The 16,020-nt window shown below is 45.6% G+C and overlaps 1 protein-coding gene across 1 annotated transcript in view; it reads right to left on the minus strand.

Moving 5' to 3' along the window:
* MTHFD1L (methylenetetrahydrofolate dehydrogenase (NADP+ dependent) 1 like) overlaps positions 1–16,020 on the minus strand; it is a 186,223-nt gene that overhangs the window by 149,988 nt on the left and 20,215 nt on the right. Inside the window, exon 8 of the mRNA XM_044244055.1 lies at positions 3,892–4,003. Coding sequence (XP_044099990.1) covers positions 3,892–4,003 — 112 coding nt within the window. The remainder of the gene's footprint in view (positions 1–3,891; positions 4,004–16,020) is intronic.

Below are 16,020 nucleotides of genomic sequence, written 5' to 3' on the forward strand. Positions count from 1 at the left end.
AGAAAAACTTTATGTGAAGTTTTGAAAACAGGAAAAGCTAAAAAACTATAAATTAGTACAGATAACACTCTCAAAATCACTGGCCGTTAGTTTCAAGTTAAATATATTCTTGTTAGAGGATAACAGTAAAATGCAATAAATGAAATCTCATTATAATTTTCGTAATAATGTTTGCAAGGGTTGAACTCCTAGCTTAAAATATTGGAATTCCACTATCAAATATCAATATCTTATGATTGTTTTTTTAAACAGAATATAATGTAAAAATCCCCCCCAAAAGAAATATAATTAAACTACTGGTACCAACTTATATGAACAGTCCTTTTGAAATCACTGACACCAAAGTAGGAAGGAATTAACACAGAACTGTATATTCTCAACGGCTTGAGACTCTTTTAAAAAGTCAGAATGTTAATGTCTTACATGGAACTAGTTAAAATCTGAAATGAAACCTGGCCAATAGCATGAGTCCAACTCTTCCAGAATTTCCTGGGAAAAAAGGTAAGGGAAATAGGTAATAGATATAACAGATTTTAGCATAACTGGAGTTCAAAATTCATAAGCCAATACCCTTATTGTATTCTAAGTGCACGAAGGTAACAACTGAATTACATGTGTATCTAAGTTCTTAAAGTTCCCTTCTCACATTCTCAGAAACCCATTGGGAAGAGTCCTTCCCTGTATTTGGTTTTCAAACACAGAGTCCCATGTTGCTAATACGAAGTCTGACAGCTCTTCTGTGTGCACAGGTGAGAAGACAACGAGGAAGGGGGGGGCCCACTAGACGGCAGCTTAAGAGCTGAGACGCACCCCACAGTAAATACATTTACATTCGCTTAAACTGATGCTGTCAAATACTCAGACCCACAAAATCGCTGTTTTGATACTCTTCTCTGGGCCCAAGACGTAAGACCAGTTCCTCCTGTGTCCCATGGGCACATCAGGAAATAAGTCTTAATATTAGAGTATGAAATGGTCTTGCTCTGTATGAATTTGCTCTTTAGCAAGCAGAGCATTATGAAATCACAGCTTCTGTGATTTGGCGCTTAATAATAAAATATTAGTTATTCTTATAGCTGGAAAACTGAACATTAACATGACCTCCTTTTATTTTATTTATTTAGTTATTTTTACTTGGTAAGGATTTATTACGCAATCATTAAGTCATTCACTTTCTCAATTCACTTCTAATAGATCAGATTTTCCCTCTGGCATCTCAGAGATTTCTAGATGCCTGAGTAAATCACCACAGTCTCTTTCTGTACTATTCGGGGAGGATACGTGTCCGGCTTTTAAGTCTAAACATGAGACTCATGCCACAGGAAGAGGGAACAGATCCAACAAGTTAGGTGTAATTGTTTTCTGAGCACTGCGTCTGGGATATCAGCCATCCAAAAAATCTCTCCTGAGATGAGGTATTCAGTAAAATGCCACTATAGAATTACCTCATTATAAATCACCGCATCCCATCTATTCTTACGGGGTGAAGGGGGACGGGAATCCCTGTACTGTTAAGAGGAGTACGAAAATCCCATGATAAACCCTGTCTTCACCCAATCACCAGTTTATTAAGAATTCTTTTGTTCTCAAGTGTGAATAAAAGCACCTTTCCTTTTAGTAATGCTTTAAAAACCTCTGTTTAAGGTGGTGAGGTTATGCAAAACAGAAGGGAGAAGAGCCTTTCTACAATCTGTTCAGAGATCCAATTTTCACACTAATCAAAGTTGCTGAAGCTAAAACTGACTAGGGTGGCTCAGTCAAGACAGTGTGGGACTCTTGATCTCAGGGTTCTGATTTCAAGCCCCATGTTGGGTTTAGAGATTACTCAAAAATAAAATCTTTAAAAAAAAAAAAAAGGATCTCGGGGCACCCGAGTGGCTCAGTCAGTTAAGCATCTGCCTTCAGCTCAGGTCATGATTCTAGTGTCCTTGGATGGAGTCCCATATGGGGCCCCTTGCTCAGTGGCAAGGCTGCTTCTCCCTCTGCCTGCCGCTCCCCCTGCTTGTGTGCTCTTTCTCTTTCTCTCTCGCTCTTTGACAAATAAAATCTTAAAATAAATAAATAAATAAACACACACACATAAAACTGTCAGGAAATACCACGCTCTTATGAATGGTGCTGACTGCAAAACATCCATCTTTTTAATCAGTAAAGCATTTCTCATCTTTGTCTTTGCCCTCTCAGCCCGATTTCTGAGTGCGAGACAAGTTCAAAAAATGTCTTTGTGTCTGCAACTAACTTAAAGCTGCAATCAGTCGGAGTACATTTCTGAGTTCCAGCTTATTCACTCACTCAACACTCAGTATTTTCTGAGCATGTACTATGTGACAGGTACTATTCTGGGCACGAGGTATTCAAAAATCAGGAAGACTACTAGTACCGGACCAGACACACTTCAAATAAACTAACTGTATTCAGTCTACATACAGAATTGTTCCATCAAAATATAATGCCTGGATCTTTTTTGTTCCCCAGGAGGATCACTGCATTGAAATTGAATGTTTTTAGGAATGCCTTTAAAAAACTAAATATCCTCAAAAGAACTGTATTAAAAATCAGGCAGTTTCACTAAAAAAATATAGGTCACCTTCATATATTAAATCATAGGGCTCAAAGGGATTCCAAAAGCAGCCTCTCTCTCTCCAGCCAGGATTATGCCAAAACTGTCCTAAATATATAAACTCTAATTAAAAAGAAAAAAAAAAAGCAAGTAAATATAACAGCAAAGAAGCATTCATTTAAAAGAACATGAATTCATAACTGACTTTCCTAATCTAAATGCTAAACAGAGAAGCAAATCTGCATGCCCATAATTTATGGGTTAGGCATTGGTTTTTTCAGGCGGAGAGAGAAAGTTATTTCCTGAAACAAGCTATACTTCAAAGAAGTCATTTAGTGCAAGCCTTTTATTTGCTAAAAGGAGCAATGAATCCTACATTCGCATTATACCTCTAATTGCTTCATTCATCTGTGTGCTCTCCATCCAAGAGCCAAGTACCCGAGCATTCTGGGAAATTCCTGAGTATGTCCCTCGCATCCTCCAATCTACCCCACCCCCTGAAGTCCCAAAAGGTTTTTTAATCTGACTAGTTAATTCTGGGAGGGGTGACATTTCCTAGTGCGGTGGGTCCATTATTTTCCTTTTTTGAAGAAACAGTTATGACATGAATTTCAGTAACATTGATAATATCACATTGTTTTCTTTTCCTTCTATCATATTCCAATTGAATTAAGTTCGGTACATTTTTTTGTATGTGTGTGGAAAAATGCAGAGTAGTTATCTCAAGGTGAGTGGGACAAAGTTTTACATACACACCCACAGTCGGATACTATTCTCTATTTCACTGCTCCTGTGGAGCTGTCTGGGTCTCGAGACCTAGAACGCCCAGGTGGTCCTGGCAGACATGAAAGAGGGTCTCCACCTACTTTGGCTCAACTTCCCACCATCCCGTCCCTTCCAGCAACTGTTTTCATCTGCTTTGACATGCTGAAGGTCACCTAAGATTTCTTTGGGAGAACAGATTCTGCTTCATTGCATGAGTCTGAAAACCACTATTTCTAGTGAAACTCACACATGGACAAATTACCTATTCAGGTCATGAGTGAGTGGACCGCTCAACGCTAGAGGCCAGCAGGGGCATGTCTGCATGTGGGACCAGGGGGCGCGGCTTTTGGCATCTTACCTTCTCTTTGCCCAAAAATATGGCTTCAACATGGGGTAACCCAAAAGGTAGGCCCATCCACCTTCAGAGTTCCCTGTCCTGTGCATGGATGCTGACGACGAGCAGCCCTTCAGGGACATCCTCTCTTCTGAATGTAAGGTTTACGTCTCATAACCATCTTGCCTCTTCTCATCAGCAGCCCAACACCAATTTTAAGACATTTACGCACCTGACAGGAAGTCATGGGAACAGTTGAGAACTGTCGTTCCTGGTTGTATCCAAGAAAGGGGAATCTCTTCAGGCTTGGGAGAGCCCAAGACCACAATATCAGCCTCATGAAGCTAGAAAGAAAAAGAGAAACACCGCCCTCATTTTAATCTGTGGCAGCAACATGTGATGAGCAAACTTTGTCACCTGATTTCGAAAGCAGATGACAACTATTCTGAGGTTGGTGCCACACGGATGACGTGCATGGAATCACGTCACGGATTTCCTAAGGCAGCACATGTCAGCACAGGGCCTGACTACCTTGGCCCAGCAAGGAAAGGAAAAGGGGCAAAGTTTCTTTAGGGCAGTCAGTGCAGCGCCTCCACCGTGGGCCACATCGCCATCCACGTGTCTTCACCGCTAACCGCAGCGTCAAGAAAAAGGATGGGGGGGCGCCTGGGTGGCTCAGTGGGTTAAAGCCTCTGCCTTCGGCTCAGGTCATGATCCCAGGGTCCTAGGATCGAGCCCCGCATCAAACTCTCTGCTCAGCGGGGAGTCTGCTTCCCTCTCTCTCTTTCTGCCTGCCTCTCTGCCTACTTGTGATCTCTGTCAAATAAATAAATAAAATCTTTAAAAAAGAAAAAGGAAAAAGATGGGACCACGAAAACTGCCGATAGAAGCAGGAGCCTGAAAGGTATACGGGGTGGGTGGCATCTGGAGTCACATGGCAGCTGAGCGGGGAAGACGGGGGTGGCTGCTGGGAAGCCACAGGAAGATCTGGCCAGTTCGGGGGGCCTGCTGGCTTGTCCAACCACACAATCCAAATTAGGCCCACATGCAACTTTTACTGGATCTATGGGAGGCTTTTTTTAAGAGCTCAAGAAAAAAAATCTCATTTTCCTGGAGGCTCTGCTTAGTCTCCTGTCAGACTGCTCGTTTTTGGTTTTTGGGTTTTCTTTTTTTTTTTTTTTTTTTTAGAAAAACAAAAGAATGCAACTATTAGCACACAACACATTCGTCACTACTGTCCCGTCCGATTTTGGTAACAGTACTGGAGGAACATGTCTGGTAGGAAGGTGACATTTAGAAGAGACTGGCTCTGACCCCAACCAAAGAATGACTGCCTGTCCCAGTACTGTCCCCACTAAGCAAGCAACAATCACAAACCAGATCCGTTTATGTGGAGGGCAAGAGGTGAAGGAGGAATGTGGGACCCTGTGGGGGAAACAGCTATGATCGCACATGTCAACTACGTGGGCTGGTGCTACTGCACCCATTTAACAGACAAGGAAACTGAGGCTCAGAGAGTGTAAGCACCTCTCTGGGAATTCCTGTTTCCCCTGGGGAGCCAGTGTCAGGACACTCCACAAGGAAGAAAGAGACAGTGCCTACCCACCACTCTCCCACACTGCTTTCCTTCTCCCATTGCTTTTTCCACAGACTTCCATGCCCTGTAACTGACTGCAGATTCTTTAGAACCAGACAGAGGAGGGGCAGACAAAACAGGAAAACCGCCCCACAGCCGCGAGCACCACCCAACCTCCCCATCAACGAATGGGCTCCACGTGCCCTCATCCGTTCTTGGCTTGGACAGGCTCGTGGCTGAAGAGCCTGGGGTAGCACCAGCTGAACAACTCAGCCTAGGACTCTGTAGCACAGTCTGGACAAGAGGCTGCACCCACTAACGTCTCTCAGAAATCTTGGGGCGAGAGATGGCAGAGAGGGGAAGCAAATCCATGATGGTCCTCCCTGGTTTATGAAGACAGAAAAGCCAAGGTCTAGAACAGCTCCAAGTCCCCCGATAGAGGAGGAACATGGCAACAATTTAAAAGGCATGTCTTTACAAAGAGCTGATAAAGCCAACCTTTAAAGTTGCCATCCCAGGAACATGGATCAGTTTGATCACGCCAGCAGGGAAAAGGGAATTTGCTGGGTCCCACTAATGAGCCAAACAGTGCTCACTGCTTTTCCCTCTCATACTTCATTAAGGCACAGGAAGAATATACTGAAATGGTGTCACAGTAAATCAACTGCATTGGTCACAGTAAAAAGAAGAGAAGTCTCTCCTAAAACAACCATCCTTTTTTTTTAAAAAACAAAAACAAAAACAGAAACCCAACCCTGTGAGACCACAACACTATGAAATGGAATTCAGAAGTTACTGAGAGCTAACATCACCAGCATCCAAGTGTGGTTCACATCATATGTTCTCCACAGACAGATCTGAAAAGCACCAAGATTTCTGGGTGATCTTTTATTTAGGGGGGGAAACTGTTCTTAAGGAAAGAGGATTTTATTTTCATCTTTTTAAAAAGATTTCATTTATTTATTTATTTGAGAGGGGGAGAGAGAGAGAGACAGAGAGAGAGCGCATACACCAGCAGGGGGAGGGAGAAGCAGGCTTCCCATTGCGCAGGGAGACTGACGTGGGGCTCGATCCCAGGACCCTGAGATCATGACCTGAGCTGAAGGCAGACACTTAACGTATGGAGCCACCCACGCGCCCCAAGGAAAGAGGATTTTAAACATCTGAATAAAAATATGTATTTCTTCATGTACTGATCCCACTGCAGATACGCAACCACACTAAGCTCCAAAAGGAATTCAAACGTTTAACTCTTGTTGGAAATGCTCAGCAGGTAAGAAACACCATGTCGCTACATTTTCCCCGCACAACAGCAGCAAAAACATGTTAAAACTTCTGTAAAGAGGAAGTTAGTATGTTCAAGGCTGAAACATTCATTTTGGAAAAAGCCAAGGATCAGAGGTTTGCACAGGACCCCGAAGAACACTTAGTTTCCTACATGTGGTGCCTTTGACACAACCTGTTCTTTTCATTACCTATAAATCTCAGGGAGCTCATTCCCACTCCTCAGCTCTACATTTAAACATGTTTAAACACAACCCTGGAGTGGGCTGTGCTAAATGAGCAACCGGAAGATGGCCGATCCCGCAGGGAAAAGACGAAAATCTCCTCCATTAGCCATGATCTCGCTGGAGATGCTAATTCTTTCTGGAGAGGAAAACTGCTAGATGCTTGAATCAATAAATCACTCACTGAGGAGCAAGGAAGATTTTAATGAGCTAAAATTCAAGAATGATCATCTTGCTGGCTGTTTCTACTTTCCTCCTCCCAAGTGGGAAAGACCCAGGCCAAAGCCTGGCTTGAAACTCTACCTTGTAACAAAATACCTCTTTCTCTGTGGAGGCTTGGATAGAAGCGGCTTTCGGCGCCCTGCCCACTCCCCAGGCGAAGGACCAAATGTTAAAACAATAGTAAGACACAGAAATGCCCACGTTTAACATGGGGCATGTGGGAGTCACGTATAGTTTAGATATCATGAAAACTATTTTTCTCTACGGCACTGATTTTTAAGAGCGGCGGTGGGGTAGGCAAGCACTGGAAAATGGATAGAGGGAGACGGAGGACAGATGTGATTTGCAAGGTCACTAAGGAACGTCATGGTTTTGTGTTCAGCAAAAAAAAAAAAAAAAGGATCTTAAAATTCAAATTACAGAAAGTATACCCCCCCACCCCTCTAACCCCCTGACTAGAAGATAATTTAACTTTCACTATCGTTTTGAAAGGGCACATTGGGAATCTCAGGTTGATACACACCGAGAACGAGGCTGAATGAAAAACAAAACAAAACAAAAAACAAACCAAGGTTGAGATTTTTAATGAATCGTGATTCTGAGGATCTGAAGGAAAAACCCCCACCCACAGGATTTAAGAACAATCCTCCAGATCGGGGCGGGGGGGGGGTGGGATAGGAAAAGAAATGATTAAACATCCCATGTCTACTCATTTTGGCCACAGAGACATCGGCATTCTGGATCGGTCCCCGCACACGAGCTGGGCAGCTGTCACGTACAGTAAGTACAGGGAGGGCTGTGGAGGGAAGGGTGCCTCGAACCTGTTCTTCCACTTTTTTTTTTTTTTTAAGATTTATTTGATTCGAACCATTTTAAAAATTCTACAATTAGCCAATTCAGTCATGACTTATTATCCTTTTAACACATTCTCTGGGTTTGATTTTTCTAATATTTTGCTCTAATTTGTGTGTCTCTTAAAAGAACTATTGTAATTTTCTCGTTATATTTTTGAGTCGGGGTTATGCTGGCCTCATGAAATGAGTTACGAATAAACGTTTTATCTCTATTCCTTGAAAAAAAAATAAAGATTTGGTGTTGGGGGAAGGGACAGGCTGGGGGAGAGAATCTCAAGGGGTCTCTGCGCAGAGCGTGGAGCCTGACGTGGGGCTCGATCCCACGACCCATGAGATCATGACCAGTGCTGAAACCAAGAGTCTGATGCTTAACGGACTGAGCCATGGAGGAGCCCCGGTTCTCCCCCACTTCTGATGAACTGGGACACACTGTCATTGTGTGAGACTAGTCAGGTGGCTTCCCAGATCGTCCTTCCACGACAGATTGCTCCCGGTGCTTTGCAGCAACGAGGACAGTCCGTGACATCTTACATGACACAGAGGCTCCTTGGCAATCTCACGGCAAAGCCCTGAAGAGTTTGGTTCCTCTTTTTTTAAGATTTTAAATGGAATGTTACTTTTCTTTCTATAAAGGCCAAATTCCCCAAGGTGCGGACCTTTTCTTGCTGACTGACAAGGAGCTGTCAGATGGCGCTACTTTGGTCGCCCTCACGCCACCAAACATTGTTTTTTTTTTTTTTTAATTTTTTAAATTTACTTATTTTCAGAAAAACAGTATTCATTATTTTTTCACCACACCCAATGCTCCATGCAATCCGTGCCCTCTATAATACCCACCACCTGGTACCCCAACCTCCCACCCCCCGCCTTTTAGGAAGATGACTCTGGAAGCTGGACTGAGGGGTTGGAGGGCGTGGGAGGGAAATGTGCAGGAGGAGGCGACACTCGGTGGGAAGCTGGATGCACAGGTTCCCAACACAGCATGGTCTGGGAGGAGGTAGGTAGGCTGGGACTCGTCCGCACACAGGTGGGGTTAGACTCAGAAACTTGGAGATCTGAGAGAAACGGATAGAATGGGAAGGAAAGGGGCCTTCAGTACATCCCTGGGAGTAATTCCGGGTGAGAGAAGAGGAGCAAACAGTGACACTGGTGTGGCCCAGGAGGCAGGAAGCATGGTGTAGCCACACAGGCGCTGGGGAAAGGGCATGGTAGACAGAGCTGAATGATACCCAATGGCCAAACAAACTAAAAGCACCAAAAAAAAAAAAAAAAAAAATCCATTTTGGGCAATTAGGAATTCATCAGTGACTGTCCTATAGACGTGGGCATTAGCGACTGTGCCTGGAAAATTCCTGCCATTTCGGTAAAGTGTGTTCCCTGCAGAAGCAGACTTCATTTAGGCCTTGAGTCTCATGAGCAGAGTTCCTGTTTGTTCACACATTATTTTAACGTAGGAAGTCTACCTTTTCATTTGAATTAACTGAACATCTACCAGAGAATTATGACTTTGTACCCATGGATAAATAACCACATTTTACTGAAATATTAAGCATACTATCAAATAGAAACGTTAAAATAACTCTGTAAATACGCTAAAATAGGAACAGCAAAGCATTCTTTTTTTTTTTTTCCTTTAGGTCTTTAATCTATTTTTTCTTATTAAATTTTTGTTTTTTATTAACATATAATGTATTATTAGCCCCAGGGGTACAGGTCTGTGAATTGCCAGGTTTACACACTTCACAGCACTCACCATAGCACATACCCTCCCCCGTGTCCATAAAACCATTCTCATTCAGATATCCTAATACTTTGGCAAGATAAGAGAATGATGATTTCAGCAGAATGTAGTCCCCCACCCTCTTCCCCACACATTATGTGACCCCATCCTGGGAGAATTCTTTTTTTTCCCCCCTACAAATTGGGCATGTGTCTTTCTTCCACTTTCCTCTGTGATTAGAACAGAGCATTGGCTTTTATCTATTTATTTTTAAGATAGAGACAGAGAGTCAACAAGCAGGGGGAACAGCAGGCAGAGGGAGAGGGAGAAGCAGGCTCCCCACGGACTAGGGAGCCGGACTCAGGGCTCAATCCCAGGACTCTGGGATCACAACCTGAGCCCAGGGCAGACACTTAACAGACTGAACCACCCAGGCGTCCAGATCATTGGCTTTTAAAATTAATACCTCTCTTGTGCTTATTTCATAAATCAGAATGACTCCAAGCCAAATGGACAGTTAGGGATTATGACTAGCACTTACCTATTAACATCCTTCCGCAAAGGATCATAAATGACCGTCCTTTTTCACACGTTCCTAAGTTCACCTCTTACTTCGCCATCCGACATACTTAACTGCTCCGTAAAGGAGAAGAGTACCAGAGAGACTCGGCTGTGTCCAGAATGACAGAAAAGACAGTCACTCCGTCTTTGAGTGCGCCTGCTGCTGACGTGGGCCCTAACACGCGAGGGAAGGTGAGCACGACCTCACCTCTGGTCACGGATATGCTCTGATTCATCCAAAGGAATTCCCTTCCTCACACTCTAGGGAGGCGATGAAATTACAAAGGGTGGTGAAGAGACACAGAGACAAAGGGAGAGTCTGCGTGTGTGGTGAGAGACAATCCAGCAGGACAAAGACTCAGAACCACGTGGCACTAAAAGGAAGAAATGCCCAGGCTGCGGTCCCCAAGGCGGCCAGAGGCCAGCCAGGCCTCACAGAGGCAGGACAGCCCCGACGGCCTGCCTCTGCTGTGTCGAGCCCAGACCCGAAAAGCTACAGCCTGGTGGAGTTAATGAGAGGAGAGGCAGCTGTGTGAAATCGAACTTGGCCTTTCCTGATGCACTCGCCTTTCCCAGTTCTGGACCTTGGATCCCACACGGGCCCATCTGTGCATTCCTCTTCCTCAGTCACCCTCCGGGCCTCGGCCACCTCCTCTGCGGAGCAAAGAAGCTGTACTCTACGGAAGCGGCCTGAGCTGCCAGGGGAAGGATGCCCGCGCGGTGTTCCAAGGCCTCGGTTCCAGCGCAGTCTCTGCGGCTCCTCGAGGCTGATGCCACACTTCACAGGCACGTGTTGCGTCAAAGAGACGACGGAGGAGAAAAGCTCAGAGGAGGAAACCTGTACCCCAACATAAGGGGCTTCACAGTTGTGGGTTACGTTGAATAGCTACCCATTAAAGGATTCTAACTCCTTAAATTACATTTTAATTCCTTAAACATCATTTATACTGGGGAAGAAGGGGTGAAAGGTGGAGCCAGGCTCTGCCGACAGGGATAACGCTACACACGCTGGAAGGGACATCACCGGTCTGCTGGTCGTGGGACACAGCCGGGAGCCCTTCTTTGTGCATACAGACCTCAAACTACGTACAGCTCACAAGGGAGCACCCTATGTGACTCCTGGAGCGCATGCCCATCAGTTCCAATAGATTCTCTCACAAATCCTCTTCTCACCACTACTGGATATAATCGGCCTGATCTGGGGACTCTTAAAAAAGTCCCATTCACCTCCTTCTCCGGTGTCAGTAAGTGATGCAATGATCAGCGAGTGACAGGAGTGAAAAGAATGGGACGTGACATCTCCAAAGGCATTTTCAGTCCATGAACATGGAAAAAATCCATCAGAGAATGCTCAAGGCCCTACTTGACTCAGGTCACTTAGTCACACATTACTGAATAACCTTGGTATTTGCTTGGTACAGGATCCCGTGGTGCCTTGTGATCGGGGACAATCTCCTTATCACCTGTAACTGGTGTATGTGTGCGGGGGAGAGACTCCTGTCCTGCGAGCCCCCGCAGGTGACCAGGGCACCCCCACCACCCTCTCAATAGGGTGGACACCCTCCCAAGGCCTCAGGGAGGGAATGGCACTGAGTCTACTTCGGCCTCCTCTCTTAAAAGGTTGTCCGTGGGACGATAAACTGTTGGAATAAAACAAGAGTGAACTCAAGTCTAATGTCTTGGGCCTTGGTTTCTCCGATGTTTCTCACCTGAGCTGTCAGGTACTTTCTGGTGTAAAAGACTAGACTTTAAATGTCCTTTTAAAGGGGCGCCTCGGGAGGGCTCAGTGGGTTAAGCCTCTGCCTTCAGCCCAGGTCATGGTCCCAGGGTCCTGGGATTGAGCCCCGCATTGGGCTCTCTGCTCAGCCGGGAGCCTACTTCTACCCCTCCCTCTGCTTGCCTCTCTGCCTACTTGTGATCCCTGTCTGTCAAATAAACAAAATCTTAAAAATATATACATATACTTTTAAAGACTTTTTTTGTGATCACCTGGAGTAAGAGCTGACTCAGGACAGCGGCTGAAAATTCAGGCTGTAGTGCCACCTCCATCATTTTTTTTTTTTAAGATTTTATTTATTTTTTTGTCAAAGGCAGAGGGAGAGAGAGCGAGCGAGCACAGGCAGACAAAGAGGCAGGCAGAGGCAGAGGGAGAAGCAGGCTCCCTGCCGAGCAAGGAGCCCAGTGTGGGACTCAATCCCAGGACCCTGGGATCGTGACCTGAGCCGAAGGCAGCTGCTTAACCAACTGAGTCACCCAGGCGTCCCCACCTCCATCATTTTAAAATTAGATTTAGAAAGTCTCTTTACTTCCCCAAGTCTCAGTCTTCTCCTCTGTGAGATGGGGAGAATGAAGGTTGTGCCCAAAAGGAAATCTGGGAAGAATCAGGACACAACATGAGCCAAACAGAGAGCCCGGTTCTTGGAACTTACTAACTCAATTACCAGGAGGGACCATGACTGCCATTACCATGGGGCACTGGTCTATGGCCTCTGCCGTGATAGTTGTTACGCTCACCAGAACCCTTGAAGGCCAGACGACAGTGGGGTGACATTTAAAGTGCTGAAGAAAAATGCCTTGTCAACTGAAAATTCTTCATCCAGCAAAAGGCCGCTTCAAAAACAAGGGGGAGATTCGTGTACTTGCATATTAACACAAGCTAAGGGAGTACATTATCGCTAGACCAGCCTTACAGGAAATGCAGACAGAAGTCCTCAGGGTAGAAATGACAGGCTGCCTGACATGAACTCCAAGCCTCATGAAGAAATAACGATCTCCAGAAAAACCAGTATCGCTGTAATTTGGATCTGTAACTATACATTTTCTTTCCTAGCACTTAAAAGGCAAATGCATTAAAAATTAAAATATATTTTTATGTAGTGATCCAAAGGGGCATGTGTACCCGAATGTTTATAGCAGCAATGTCCACAATAGCCAAACAATGGGAAGAACCTAGATGTCCATCAACAGATGAATGGATAAAGAAGAGGTGGTTAGATACACAATGGAACACTATGCAGCCATCAAAACCCTGAAATCTTGCCATTTGCAATGATAGAGATGGAACTAGAGGGTATTATGCGGAGCGAAATAAGTCAATCAGAGAAAGATAATTATCATATGATCTCCCTGATATGAGGAAATTGAGAGGCAGAGCCAAGGGTTGTGGGGGACAGGGAAGGAAAAAATGAAACAAGATGGGACCGGGGAGGGGGACAAACCCTAAGAGACTCTTAATCTCACAAAACAAACTGAGGGTTGCTGGGGGGGGGGTAGGGATGGGGTGGCTGGGTGATGGACATCAGGGGGGTATGTGCTATGGGGAGTGCTGTGAAATGTATAAGCCTGATGATTCACAGACCTGTACCCCTGGGGCAAATAATACATTATATGTTAATAAAAATATGTATATATATATTTTAAAAAAACAAACAAACCCCAGTCATGTAACTCACTAATCTCATTCAGTTTAAAAGCTAGAACTTTTTTCCCCCCAATCTTTGGAAAAAAGATTATTCTTTTTTCAAGATTTCGTATGTACAAGTTTATTTAGAAATGTCCAATTCACTTCCAAAAGCCTTCTATAAGCCACGCTCTGCAGTGAATTTAAACTGGAAATGACTGAGTGATCATTTAGCTTTTGTTTAAAAAATCCCGACCCCCTTTGATCCTTCAAATAAATAGGAAAGACCTGTATTTTTCCCTTCTTGTGTTAATACTAGTTCTGAGGGTCTCTGTACTCAGAAGGAGGAGACATGAGATCCTCTGAGAAAAACAAAATAAAACGGTTCTCTTATTTCTGGGTTATTTCTTATGCACACAGCTGGGATGGACCCGATTTGTCACAGCTGGAGGCCACTTCACCCCGTCCTCCAGCTGGGTCTCACCAGATTCCAGAAAGGCTCTCCCGCGAGCAGTGTGGAGTAACGGGTGTGCACACAGGGCCCCAAGGAACCTGTCAGCCTCGCTTCCCTGGAGAGGGGTACCACTCCAACTCATAAATCCTAAACTCAGAACATTCTCTCGCCTCAAACTGCTTTTGGCATCAGGGTGAACTCCTCAGGGGGAGGCAGAGATAAGCCAGTTCTCACTGGGCGGTGGCTCTGTCCAGGCCCCACACTGGGGAGACATTCCACTCCTGGGGCCCGGGATGCTGAGTGCGGGGCCTCTGTCCGGGCTGTGGAAGGAGCCCTACCCAGAAACACCACACCCAGAGCTTTTGCTTCCGGACATCCGACGCTTCTCCATCGCATGAAGCTGATTTGGACAAGTGCCCAGACATTCTTCCCCTCCCCCTGTGAATAAACACATAACTTCTAGCAAAGCCCAGAAGTGATGCTCAGAAACAAAGCAGGAAACTTAATTTCCAGTGACACACTCAGATGGGCATGAAACGGCAAAGCTGCAAATTACAGAAATCTACTCTATTGTCCACAAAACTCTGAAAAGGCAAATCTCAACTCTTCCTGCTCAGGCTCCATGGAGATGTTACACGTAACCAGAATCCGCTTCAACCCCACTAACTCTGTAACCATTCCTCGACACTGTAGGAAGGAACGCTATTCCTGGAAGAATTAATCAATCAACAGGCAACCCCTCCACCAGACATAATTTGAGGTAGAGTGGCTTCTGAGGAACACAGAACTTGCGGGACGGAAGAGGTCCACAGCGGTGGAGCAAAGGCTCTCTGTTGCATTACTTCAAGGTGGTAGTTGGTAATACCAGTGAAGAAGGGGGGTGGGTGTAAAGGCCAAAACTGGGCACCCACTCTCTCCCACTCTCTTCGTCTTACTTTGGTTTCATCCCTCCCACCTCAAGATGGCGCAAGACCCTCCCATAGCGACTCTTTCCTGCCTGCCATACACTGGAAACACGTCTACTGGGCTTCCGTGAGGGACGGGGGTCCCGCTACTTTACTAGCTTATCTCCTTACGATTTCATTGACCCACTGACTCTTCCACAGTGTGAAGCTGGCCTGTGACTTTCCTGACTCACCATTAACAGCAGCCAAGCCGTTAATGTGGATGTTCGCAGGGGCCAAGTTCCGTGTGAAGCCAACTTACGCGACTGACCCCCCCCCCAGAAGCCCTGTGCAGCGGATAGTATTATGATCCCCCTTCTACACATGAAGAGATGAAGTTCAGAAAAGCTAAGTGAGAGGGAAGGCTTGACCCCGGAGCTGTCACCAAAGCCTGCGTCCCACTGCCTACCAAGAACACAAATGTGTCTGACTCCAAACCCTCCAAGACAGTTCCCTCTGGCCACAGCAGGCTGCAGTCGCCTGTAGGTCATCCCAGACTTGAGAAGCTGTATGTTGTGCGGGAGGTGGCTGGCAGGACTCTAATGTTATGTGGTCACCCACTTCCTGACCCCCAAACCTCTCAGGATGGAAACCCCCAACCAGATGGCCAATGGGGGTAGCTTGCTCCATGTCAGGTACAAAGACGCCTACAAGACACGCTCCCCGAAGATGACTTCTTTCGGCCAATAGCTATAACCCTTTGCTTCTTTTTCTCCCCGACACTTATCACTTCGGTAAGGAGAATCGAAATGTACTACGATCTTACACTGTACTATCTATCTGTTGTTGATGAAAGGAGAAAACAAAAATCCCAAGCTATTGTTAAGCTTACCCACTCGCTGTTTTTCACAGGGCAGGTCTGCTGAGAGTGTGGCCAGCAAGGGTGGACACACGCCCCGACGCGGGCAGGTGCCCCAGGATGCCAACCCCGTGCCCAGGTGACCCACCACCACTGTAGCCCGCAGAGGTCTGCGGTCTCGGTTCTTGGAAACCAGGGCCAGCGATGGCCCATGTTTCGGAAATAAAATCCAGGAAGAGTGGAAAGTCAAATGTCAGGCAGAAGCACGGAGGCACGTCCTCGGGGAGGTACGTGGCTCATGAACTGTGAGCCGCTGTCATGAA

Source organism: Neovison vison, chromosome 1, assembly GCF_020171115.1.
Source record: "Neovison vison isolate M4711 chromosome 1, ASM_NN_V1, whole genome shotgun sequence".
Taxonomy (NCBI): domain Eukaryota; kingdom Metazoa; phylum Chordata; class Mammalia; order Carnivora; family Mustelidae; genus Neogale; species Neogale vison.